The sequence below is a fragment of the Podarcis erhardii genome (assembly GCF_964252035.2).
Source record: "Podarcis erhardii genome assembly, chromosome: 6".
Classification (NCBI taxonomy): Eukaryota; Metazoa; Chordata; class Lepidosauria; order Squamata; family Lacertidae; genus Podarcis; species Podarcis erhardii.
In genome coordinates, this window is record NC_138510.1 from 88,932,171 (window position 1) to 88,944,148 (window position 11,978).

The 11,978-nt window shown below is 44.6% G+C and overlaps 1 protein-coding gene across 3 annotated transcripts in view; it reads left to right on the plus strand.

The window, feature by feature from the left end:
• PDC (phosducin) overlaps window positions 1-10,782 on the plus strand; it is a 30,321-nt gene extending 19,539 nt beyond the window's left edge. For 2 of the 3 annotated variants that reach the window (XM_081866174.1, XM_081866175.1), the window contains 3 exons: window positions 4,483-4,569; window positions 7,430-7,593; window positions 10,024-10,782. In XM_081866174.1, the coding sequence (XP_081722300.1) occupies window positions 4,506-4,569; window positions 7,430-7,593; window positions 10,024-10,551 (756 nt within the window). In that variant the 5' untranslated portion in view covers window positions 4,483-4,505 and the 3' untranslated portion in view covers window positions 10,552-10,782. Of the gene's footprint in view, window positions 1-4,482; window positions 4,570-5,957; window positions 6,050-7,429; window positions 7,594-10,023 lie in introns of those variants that run through there. The other variant, XM_081866176.1, reaches the window with a different exon arrangement.
• Window positions 10,783-11,978: the final 1,196 nt, after the last annotated feature.

The window sequence follows — 11,978 nt, forward strand, 5'->3', positions numbered from 1 at the left end:
CAGGTGTCCCTGTTTTCCAGGGACAGTCCCAGATGTACAAAAAGCTGTCCCAGTTTCTGATTTGATCCCAGAATGTCCTGCTTTACCTTAAGATGTCCCTATTTTCATCGGATAAATATTAGAGGGTATGAAATAGGACGTCCCTCTTTTCATTGGAGAAAGGTTAGAGGCCATGTCTTCTTGGGTAAAAAATATGGGGGGGGGAAGATATTTTTCCCATGATACTTCAATGCATGTGTAGATTGCCACATGTAACAATCATATATGTAAGCATTTTGCTGTATATGCATGCAGACTATTACCCTTACCAAATATTGTCAAAGGAGGGGAATTTGCTGCTGTAAGATGCATGTGCTATAAATTTCATGTGTTTTTCCATGAGGGGAGTGTGTGTTTGTCAACATCCAAGTGTTTCCTCTGTAAGAAAATGATGCAGTTTAAAGTATAAATGATAAAATATAAAGCCCCATATTATTTCCCCATATTATCCTGCAGAAACTCCAGTTTAAAAAACCCTCAGAAATGGTAAATCTGGAGATTTTGGACAGAGATATAGGCTAGTACAGGCATAGGCAAACTCAGCCCTCCAGATGTTTTGGGACTACAACTCCCATCATCCCTGACCACTGGTCCTGTTAGCTAGGGATGATGGGAGTTGTAGTCCCAAAACAGCTGGAGGGCCAAGTTTGCCTATGCCTGGGTTTAGTAGCAGCCATATATCCCCCATAACAGGAGTGGCCTCCAGACATTGCTGGACTACAATTCCCAATGTCATTGGCCATAAGAAGCATTGGCCATGCTGGCTGTGGCTGATGGGAGTCGTAGTCAAACAACATCTGAAGGGCACCATGTTGGCTACTGTCTAGCTTCAGCTCAGTGTTTTTTCAGGCAAGAAGAGTCTTTCCCAGGTCTGCTTGTAGATGCCAGGGACTGAAGCTGAGATATTTTGCAGGCAATTTACCTGCTCCATCCCTGAGATATTCCCCCTTCCCTTGCTTTACTCTGGTGCCCTGTAGTCCCTCAGGCCTTGCAAAATTCAAGGAAGTAGTAAATATATATTTCTGTAATTAATTTGCTGCCTAGTCAAGATACGTGTCTCTTTTGATGCTAGCCAGTCATTCCTGTTCATACTTGCCGTTCCAGTTTTGCTTCCTTGGGATATCTCTGGAGGCCAAACAGAACAAAACCCAATCAAATTAATTTCTAATTTCAAACGTAGCAATATTGTCTCACCTTCAGAACCACACACCAGAAAAAGTCTCCAAAACCACTCATTAACTGTCTGCAAACTTTTTTTTGCAATTTATGTTAAACCACATTTATTTGGTTTACCAAACTGAAAGATACAGGGGTTGCAATGCTTGCCGTTCATATGTCTGCCCTGCTAGCTCATAAAACAGGAGGGACGTCTGGTTTTTTTACAATAAAAACAGTACAAACGTGTGGAGGGGAACTTTCTTACACACACACACAAGCCTACTTTCCCAGTCACTATCACTTGAGATGCTTTCCTCACAGTCCACTTCTCTAGCGCCAGCTATGAGTTGGCCTGCTGATGGAGAGGTTACTCACACCTCACCAAACAAGAGGACACAAATTAGTACAAAATTTGCATGTGCTGACTTATACCTAAAGCTGCAAATTTAGAAATAATTACTGTAATTTAAATAGAAACATAATATTTTCCCCTAGTGGTGCAGGCTGTGACCAGGAGACCTCTGCACCTAGTTGGTCTGCTCTCCAGGTACTAAGTGGAATGCAGGTGGCGCTGTAAACCACTGAGCCTCTTGGGCTTGCCGATCGGAAGGTCAACAGTTCGAATCCCCGCAGCAGGGTGAGCTCCCGTTGCTCTGTCCCAGCTCCTGCCAACCTAGCAGTTCGAAAGCACAACAGTGCAAATAGATAAATAGGTTCCACTGCGGCAGGAATGTAAACGGCGTTTCCGTGCACTCTGGTTTCCATCATGGTGTTCCATTGCACCAGAGGTGGTTTAGTCTTGCTGGCCACATGACCCGGAAAGCTGTCTGTGGACAAACGCCGGCTCCCTCAGCCTGAAAGCGAGATGAGCGCCGCAACCCCATAGTCACCTTTGACTGGACTTAACTGTCCAGGGGTCTTTTACCTTTACCTTGTGGTGTAGCTGGGCAGTTTGAGGGCCTTCTTCTCCTAACTGGTGGTTATTTCTCTTTAAACAGGACTTGGATCAGGCAGCCTTTCCAATTGAGTAATATCTTTGTAAAGTAGGGTACATAACCGCCTACAGAGTGAGCTGGTGGAAAGAGTGCTTGAAGTGACAAAATGCAGAGGTAAAATTATTCCTTGCTCACTGATGGGCACCATGTTGTGGAAAAACTGCATCCCCTCTTCTGCTTTATATTCAAGCGAGGAAGATGTGATTAAACCAAAGTGGTGGCCTTGTTTGGTCTATTTGGCCCTGTGGTGCTTTTAACTCAATGGCACATAAACAAGGGTGCTTCCAGACAGGGTGGGTCTGTTCATTCCAAGTTGATAAGATTCTACTTTTAAAGGGGTTAGGGGGACATAGCCTCTATGGTGTTTTCCCCCCCCCCAACTTCTTCTTGAAATTCCCACCACGCAACACCATCTAAAAGAGCACCTGAATGCTTGCTTCCTTCACCTTTAAACTAAAATTACTTGGAAGGAGTAAAGAAGCAAGTTGCCAAGGTAGCTCCCAATGTGAACCGACTCTTCCATCTCTGCCAAGGGTAGAGAGTGATGGGGAGGTCTGAATTTGCCATGTGACCTGTGTGTTTTATCCAGTTTTGTCACCGGGCAAAGAAAGAGCAGCTCTGCATTCACAGCTTGAGGCTAATTCACTAGGACCCTCTAAAATAACACACTTTTCAATAGTACTATGCTTTTTTGAAGCCAAAGGGACTTTTCAATAAATTCAGGTTGGGTGTGGTCCAACACATACATACCTAAAAGGTCCAGTTCCTTGTTTTGAAAATCTCCTTTTTAATTTTTGAAGACTTAGGTTGGCCCCCAATCTAAACATACAACCATTTACAGGGCCAAAATACTGGCTGCGTATCAAATCAAAGGATCAAGTTCTTGTTGTTGGCATCTATCTGTCTCGAGAGACAACAGAGTGCCCTTGCAGGGGTTGAAGTCAAAGAGGTGGAGAATCACAGCACCAGCTGTGGTTGCAGAGACCGGTAACTCGTAATTGCTGCCTCCCGTGTTGTTTTTTGCTGTGTTAGAAGCACGGGAGTAACCTCTCTGGGGCACAAGTCTGGGCGGTACGTACAGAGGTCTTCTTGGCCTCGCTGATGTGGTCCCAAGGAAAGTAGAGCAATACATTTGGCACCAGCTTGGCTGCAGGAGTTGCTGGAAGGAGGCATACAAGCCAACATACAACTGTCTTAGGACTCCAGTCCAGATTTTTGTAGGGTTTACTCCTTAGCCTTTACTTCTCCCAAAGATGTCCCACAAGGCAACAGATAAAAGGTTTGAGTACTGTCATAGAAAAGGACAGGTCCCCTACTTTGTCACTGCGGGCTGAATGCAATGTTTGTAGGACATCCAGACAGTTCTAAAAAACATGGGAAGCTGTGGTTCCTGGAAGTGTATACATCATATGTGGCCAACTCAGGGTTGAAATGCATCAATACATTGTTTGTTTCTTCAACTTATCAGTTGCTTGTCACCCAAAGGTCTCCAAACAACTTTCAGTGAAGAAAAATATAGACAAATACATAGTCACACCTAGGTAAAGGTAAAGGTAAAGGGACCCCTGACCCTTAGGTCCAGTTGTGACCGATTCTGGGGTTGCGGCGCTCATCTCGCTTTATTGGCCGAGGGAGCCGGCGTACAGCTTCCGGGTCATGTGGCCAGCATAACTAAGCCGCTTCTGGCGAACCAGAGCAGCACACGGAAACGCCGTTTACCTTCCCGCCAGAGTGGTACCTATTTATCTACTTGCACTTTGACGTGCTTTCAAACTGCTAGGTTGGCAGGAGCAGGGACTGAGCAACGGGAGCTCACCCCGTCGCGGGGATTCGAACCACCGACCTTCTGATCGGCAAGTCCTAGGCTCTGTGGTTTAACCCACAGCGCCACCCGCGTCCCTCGCAGTTAAATATGTCCAAACTTAACTTCCTTCTTTCCTGGATGTCAAGTTTACGAGTGTGTATATATAATAATAGATCAGAAAAGCATGGAATATCTGTAGTAAATGACGGCGCATCACAGGGAGAACCCTGCATCCTTTAATCACATTCTACATAGTCTGTAGCAAGCTTCTAGTCTAGACTTCTTTTAATAACCCCTTTAAAAAACTGGATATAGCGTTCTTTTTTTTACTTTATGAGATGTTAATAGGAGACTTAATCATTATGATTTCATAAGGAGAGCAATAATTATAAAGCTGTAACAACATAAAAGTACATGTTAGCAGACTCTGAAAGCATGTAGCTCATCTGCCCGTGTGTTTACTGTTTTCTTCCTTGATCCTGTTAGCGTCTGTCAATCCAATCACGGCAATGGAAGGGCAAAAAGAGCTTAGTTTGGAAGAGGAACTTGAAGCACCAGAAGCTATACATACAGGTAAGAAAGCCTTGTTAATCGTGGGCTAATGTCTCTTATGTGTCTCTTGCACTATGTATCCATAGTAACAGCAACAAAAACATATTGCATGGATTATGACCCATTATTAAGTAAGTATTCAGGAATATTCATTGCTTTGGGAAATTGCAAGGGACACTGGTATACATCACTCTACATGTGAATGAGGTAAATCTGAAGAAAGTAGGCCTATCATTTCAACTATTGTTAAACATCAAGCACCAAGGGCCCATCAATGAGGAACTTGACAGAGGAAGAGAAGGATTAGTGGGGACAGAAAGTTTAATATACAGTGGTACCTCGGGTTACAGACACTCCAGGTTACAGACGCTTCAGGTTACAGACTCCGCTAACCCAGAAACAGTACCTCGGGTTAAGAACTTTGCTTCAGGATGAGAACAGAAATTGCGCGGTGGCAGCAGGAGGCCCCATTAGCTAAAGTGGTACCTCAGGTTAAGAACAGTTTCAAGTTAAGAATGGACCTCCGGAACAAATTAAGTTCTTAACCTGAGGTACCACTGTATTCTGCAAGTGGAGGTCACCTTTCTAAGGAATATCTCCACAGCAGAATGCCTTAATTCTTCACCTGCTGTGGCAGGTACAGTGGTACCTCAGTTTTCAAATGTCTCCGTTCACAAACATTTCGGTTTTCGAACACTGTAAACCCTTCGGTAAATGCTTCGGTTTTCGTACATGCCTTGGAAGTCAAACATGCCACGTGGCTTCTGCTGAGTGTAAGATCCTGAGGCCAAGCTGTTGGCTATTGAGTTTTCAGTTTTCGAACGTTTCAGAACTTGAACTGTCTTCCGGAACGGATTACATTCGAAAACCAAGGTACCACTGTTGTTTGGTTTATTCAAAGCACATTTTTCACAGCACTTGGCCCAAGCCAAAATTCTCCCCCCCCCCCCCCGCCCCTGCAATTGACTCAGAATAGGATGGGGTCTGAGCAATCTCAACCTCCCTCTGTTGCCAAACAAAAGGTATTCCCAGTCTTCTCCTTCTGCTCAAATGTTTCACAGCCATGTGGAAGCTGAGTTGAATCTGTCTCCTTTCATTCCTGAGGATGGAATTCCCCATGTTCTTCCATCTCCATTCTTTCCTCACAGATTTCCACCTGTGAAGGAGCTGAGATACTTAGGGCTTTCATGTTTCACATACTGGGATGGTGGGAAGGTGAGGAAGGAGACCAGTTCTCTCACACATAAATTCATCAGGCTTCACACTGAACCATCAAACACAGCCAGGCTCTGGTACCTAGTCCATAGCAGATCCTTTTTCTACTAAGGTTGCTTCCACATTAGAACCTTCTTGTATAATAGCCATTGTTCTCTCAGAGTTTGCAGACCCAGGAGCAGTGATCCCGGGGTCACCAGGGTTCAGGCACCTGAAGGTAGCAATAATGACAGGAAAACCATTTGTAATTGAAACTGCCACAACTTTTTATTGATTACAGGTGCAAGTAGGCCTTGGGTACGTATCCGGAATCAGCCTTGCCTGGTTGCTGGCTGATTGCTCCATTAGAGTTGATCCTGGTTTAAAGGATTCCCCCATGATACAGATCAAATGGGAGCAAACTTACCAGGTTGCCATTTGGAGGAATTTTATGGCCCATTAGCCTAGATCTTTCGACAAAACTTTCCTCCAGGAGCCCATAGTACACTAAACCTTTGTTTCCAGTTTTGACTAACGATCCAACCCAATGCCTTTTCTGCCAGACGTTGTGACAATTGCTATGAGGTAGGCAAAAGCCACCAGATAGGCCCAATCTGTCTGCAGGCAAATTCCTCCCTGGCCCTGAATACAGCAGCCGAATAATTCCACAGCAATGTCATGCAAACACTGCTCTCTTTCCCTCGGAGAATGCAACGAGTGTGCTGGGCAGGTGAGACAACCGTTGCTGACCGTGCAGCTGAAATATATGACCTGAGTAGAGACAGGCTCCCTCAGGTCTGTCTCTAACACCCCTTTAGAAGGGCCTTCATTGGGTGTTTTAAATTAAAAACCAAGGAAGGAGGTCCCTGAAGTCTTAGCAACCAACTGAGACAGAAGACGCCACCGGCAGTGGTGTGGCAAAGCCTCCCTACCCCTCCTAGCTCCCATTGTGCCAGGCCACAACTGCCACTGCCGGAAATACAATAAGCAGTCTTTATGGGACATCCACAGAGCTTTGTCATCAATAGGTTATCATGATAGCTTTTCCTTTCTGGGTTCTTTCAGACTACAGTGGTACCTCTGGTTGCGAACGGGATCCGTTCCGGAGGCCCGTTCACAACATGAAAAGCCTGCAACCTGAAGCGCCGTATCTGTGCAGGTGCGTGGCGCAATTTGGAGCTGGTGTGCAGGCATGAAGCACAATTTAGCGCTTCTGCACATGTGCAAGCGGCAAAACCCGGAAGTAACCCTTTCTGGTACTTCTGGGTCGCCGCGGAACGCAACCTGAAAAAACGTATCATGAAGCAAACGTAACATGAGGTATGACTGTACTGAAAATCTTACTTGAAAAGACAAGAATGTTAAAGTTATACTTATATTATGATAGATGGATGGTCGTGCATTTTTTCCATTCAACAATTGTTCTGTTGTACCATATATTTGAAGCAGTTGCACTGTATTAAATGCATTTTTGAATGTTTTTTATACTGGGTTTTGCTTTTCAGTGTGTGTGTGTGTGTACACACACACACACACACACACACACACACACATATTGAGCATTGTGCATTTTGCATTCTTGCCTTTAGTAAGCTCTAGCCCTTGACTCATTGTTCTGAACATCGAGGCAGCTGGCAAACCCCTAAAAGAAAGAATACGAAATAACAACCACCTCTTCTTCTCCTAGGGCCTAAAGGGGTGATCAATGACTGGAGAAAGTTTAAATTGGAAAGTAAAGACAGGAATGCCCTTCCTGTAAGCAAGAAAGAGATTCTCATCAGACAGATGTCTTCACCCTATCGCTCTCAAAGTAGGGACCATAAAGACACCAGGGAGCGATTCAGTCGCAAGGTAAGAGAGTGGGAATGGAGATACACAATTGAAGCGATTCAATGGGGTGGAGAATCAGAAAATGCCATCAATGCACTGAGCAGCCATGCCACCACCTGCATTTCCAGCATTCGTGAGAAGGGTGGGTGTGCTGTTATACACACATAAAGATCCTCTACAGAAGAGAAAATTCTGGTCCCCCTTGCATTCTCTTTGGCGATCACTCATAGCTGAGTAAGATTGCCTTCCATGAACACGGTTTTAACAGTGGTTCTGTAAGTGACTGTGGAGGCCAATTCTGGATCCACACATCCTTCCACAGTGGGGACATTGGTTTCCAGGCAGTTGTTGATCACGGTGAGGGTTTGCCAAGTGTGCCTTCCTCTTAGCGTGTTTCTCCATTTCATCCTGAGTTTGAGCATCTTCAAAGCCCATGAGACCTTTGGGAAAGGCTGTTCTCCAATTGGAGCGCTTGTAGGCCAGTGTTTCCCAGTTGTCGGTGTTGCTACTATTTTTAAAAGATTTGCCTTGAGAGAGTCTTAAACCTCTTTTGTTGACCACTAGCATTACGCTTTCCATTTTTAAGTTCGGAATAGAGTAGTTGCTTTGGAAGATGATAATCAGGCATCCGCACAACATGACCAGTCTGGGAGGAGTGTCAGAGCCCCTCCCAGAGCTACAATTTCCAGAGTGGCTTAACAATCCATTCCTCTCCACAGAGAACTGTGAGAGTTGTAGCTCTAGGAGGAAATAGGAGTCTTGTAAAGTCTTCTGACACATCCTTTGTCTGGACGTGAGTGGCGCTGTGGGTTAAACCACTGAGCCGCTTGGGCTTGCCGATCAGAAGGTCGGCGGTTCGAATCCCCGCGACGGGGTGAGCTCCCGTTGCTCTGTCCCTGCTCCTGCCAACCTAGCAGTTTGAAAGCACATCAAAGTGCAAGTAGATAAATAGGTACCGCTCCGGCGGGAAGGTAAATGGCGTTTCCGTGCACTGCTCTGGTTCGTCAGAAGCGGCTTAGTCATGCTGGCCACATGACCCGGAAGCTGTTCGCCGGCTCCCTTGGCCAATAAAGCGAGATGAGTGCCGCAGCCCCAGAGTCGGCCACGACTGGACCAGATGGTCAGGGGTCCCTTTACCTTTACCTTTAAAGTCTCTCAGCATCCTCAGCTCCCAGAATTCTTTGGGGGAAGCTATGACTACTTAAAGTGGTGTCATAGTGCTTTAAATCATGTGTATGTAGTCTTACCATGCTGAAGTACTCACAAAAATAAGCCATGCTGGAAAAACAAGCTGGTTCATATGTTCAATCCACTCAATTTTATTGTTGTGGGCAAAGGCCATGACAAATACATACTGCAACAGATCGATACAGCAATGCAAGAGTTTAAAATTCTGAACCCTACATCATGTCAGGAATACCTAAGAAGCCAATCTCCACAGCAATTTACAGCAATTTAATCTACTTCTCTCTTTCTGATTTTGCTAGTAGAGAGAGAAAAAAAGAAAGCTTTGTGTGTTACATCGGCATTAATGTCACTCAAGAGAAAACAAATTGCTTCCTCGAGGGTATTCATACTGCCATAACTCAACAAGAGTTGCAAAAATATCTATCCACAGTTGCAAACATGGCTTTGGCAATTTATCCATCTGAGTGCCCTAAGGGTTCTGTATTTATTTGCCTGCCCAACCTCCTTTATTGATGTGCTTATTTACAGCAAAATCATAACCATGCCTACTTAGATGTAAATCCTATTGAATTCACTGGTAAATGGGGTTAGGGCTGTTGCGTTAGTATTCAACAGTATTCTTGGTTATGAGAACAGAATGCAATAGAAGTCCGTCCCCCCCCTTGAAAGCCGCTATTTGCATCAGGAGGAAAGTTTCATCCACACCAAGGGGATTATCATAGATACAACTTAAAGAAAGTATCATTGAAAGTTCAAGAAATGGCACCCAAGTGCTCCTCTCCTATTCTTAAAGTTTTCTCCTCTTGTTCCATGAGGTTCCATGGAGCGATGTTCGTTGAGTAAGCCACTGTATTAAGGGACACAGGTGGCGCTGTGGTCTAAACCACTGAACCTCTTGGGCTTACTGATCAGAAGGTCGGCAGTTTGAATCCCTGCAACAGGGTGAGCTCCCGTTGCTCTGTCCCAGCTCCTGCCAACCTAGCAGTTCGAAAGCACACCAGTGCAAGTAGATAAATAGGTACCGCTGCGGTGGAAAGATAAACAGTGTTTCCGTGCTCTCTGGTTTCTGGTTTAGTCATGCTGGCCACATGACCCAGAAAGCTGTCTGCGGACAAATGCTGGCTCCCTCATCCTGAAAGCGAGATGAGCGTTGCAACCCCATAGTCACCTTTGACTGGACTTAACCATCCAGGGGTCCTTTAGCTTTTTTTTACCTTGTACCTATTCCATAATAATTCCGCTTACTCTTCCAAATGTTTCCAGATGAGCGTGCAAGAGTACGAGCTAATTAACGAAGACATGGAAGACGAAAGCTGCCTACGGAAGTATCGCAAGCGATGTATGCAGGACATGCACCAGCGACTGAGCTTTGGGCCAAAATACGGCTACCTTTCGGAGCTGCAAAACGGGGAACAGTTCCTGGAAGCTGTCGAGAAGGAGCGAAAAACCACCACAGTCATTGTCCACATCTATGAAGATGGCATCAAGGGCTGTGAGGCACTCAACAGCAGCCTGTCGTGCCTTGCTGCCGAGTACTCCACAGTGAAATTCTGCAAGATCAAGGCTTCCAACACAGGGGCCGGAGACCGTTTCTCCACCGACGTTCTCCCAACGCTTCTTGTGTACAAAGGTGGGGAGCTCGTCAGCAATTTCATTAGTGTAACTGAACAGTTCAGTGAGGAGTTTTTTGCTGTGGATGTGGAGGCGTTCTTAAATGAGTACGGGTTACTACCAGAGAAGGAGATTCCAGCGCTTGGGAATGGCAACCTGGACGAGCAAGAAGTCGAATAGTTGACGAGATCTCTAGTCCTTCCAGGATCTCCTGCCCCTCCGCAGTACATATTGCAATTGGATCTCAGCTGGACCCATGTTCATTAAGCAAATGTTACTATGTGCCGAAAGCAAGCGGTATAACATATTTAAATGGCAGTATGTGCAATCCTTACTCAGAAGTAAGCCACATTGTTCAACCGCCCAGAGTGGCCGGGGCAACCCAGTCTGATGGGTGGAGTACAAATATTATTATTATTATTATTATTATTATTCCCAAGTGTGTATAGGAAAATATTATTATTATTATTATTATTCCCAAGTGTGTATAGGATTGCAGCCTAAAGCACATACATCATAAGAACATGAGAAAAGCCCTGCTAAATCAAGCTACAGGCCCATATAGTGAAGCACCCCATTCTCACAGTGGCCAAACAGATACCTGTGGGAAACCCAAAAGCAAAACACAAGCACAATCTCACTTTCCTGCTCATGATTTGCAGCAACTGGTATTCAGAGGCATCAGGTGCTTTCATATATTACACTCACACAGTAATACCAAAAGGTTATAGGAATCTGGCAACTCTGGAATCTGGCCCAGGCTCTCTGTGGGTTTGGATGAAACACAGGCAGTTGCCTTGGTTTACTTCCCTTGGTCTAAGTGCCCGGTTCTCATGAATGAGCTAAATCAGTATAATAATGTAAAGTGGAGATTGCACAGGGATTTTCAAGTATTTAACTGATGTCATGCCTTTCATATAAAATAGCTTTAAAATAGCTTTAAAATTGGCCTTAGATTGGGAGAACCAGCAAACTGGCAGTAAGCGATGTGGCACTTTGAAAGAGACCTTTCCTCCTAGTATCAGATACCATTGTGTAAAATGGGAATGATAATAAACTACGTGGGATGGTGCAGTGCATGCAATGAGGGATTACAAAAAACACTTTTCAGACAAAAGGCATTTTGCTAGCACACTATTATGCATAATAGCTGAAGAGAACATAAGCACAGTTCACTAGATGGCAACAATTAAGTGCTATACAGCTGAAAGATTGTAAGAGACTGGGCTATTCTAGAGATAACAGACAGCACGTCTGTTATCTCTAGAATACGTGAGATAACACGTAAGAGACTGGGCTATTCTAGAGATAACAGACAGCAGGTGACCATGAGAAATGGAACTTCAAGACATCTCCAGCTGAGCATTCAAATGTAATTTTCCCAAAGTTTAAAATAATTGGAGAACTATATCCAATTTGGTCTTTTGCCTATATGTTTTATTTATTGGTTTAAACAGTTTTACCCCTTTTTACCATAATAAAACTCTTAGTTTGTAAAAAGGAATTATCTTAATAAAAAGAAAAGACCCCCACATGATAATACTCTGATTAGGAATTGCTTGCCTAATGAGTCATATTCAGCCAGAGCTGTTTAGGAAAGCTACTGC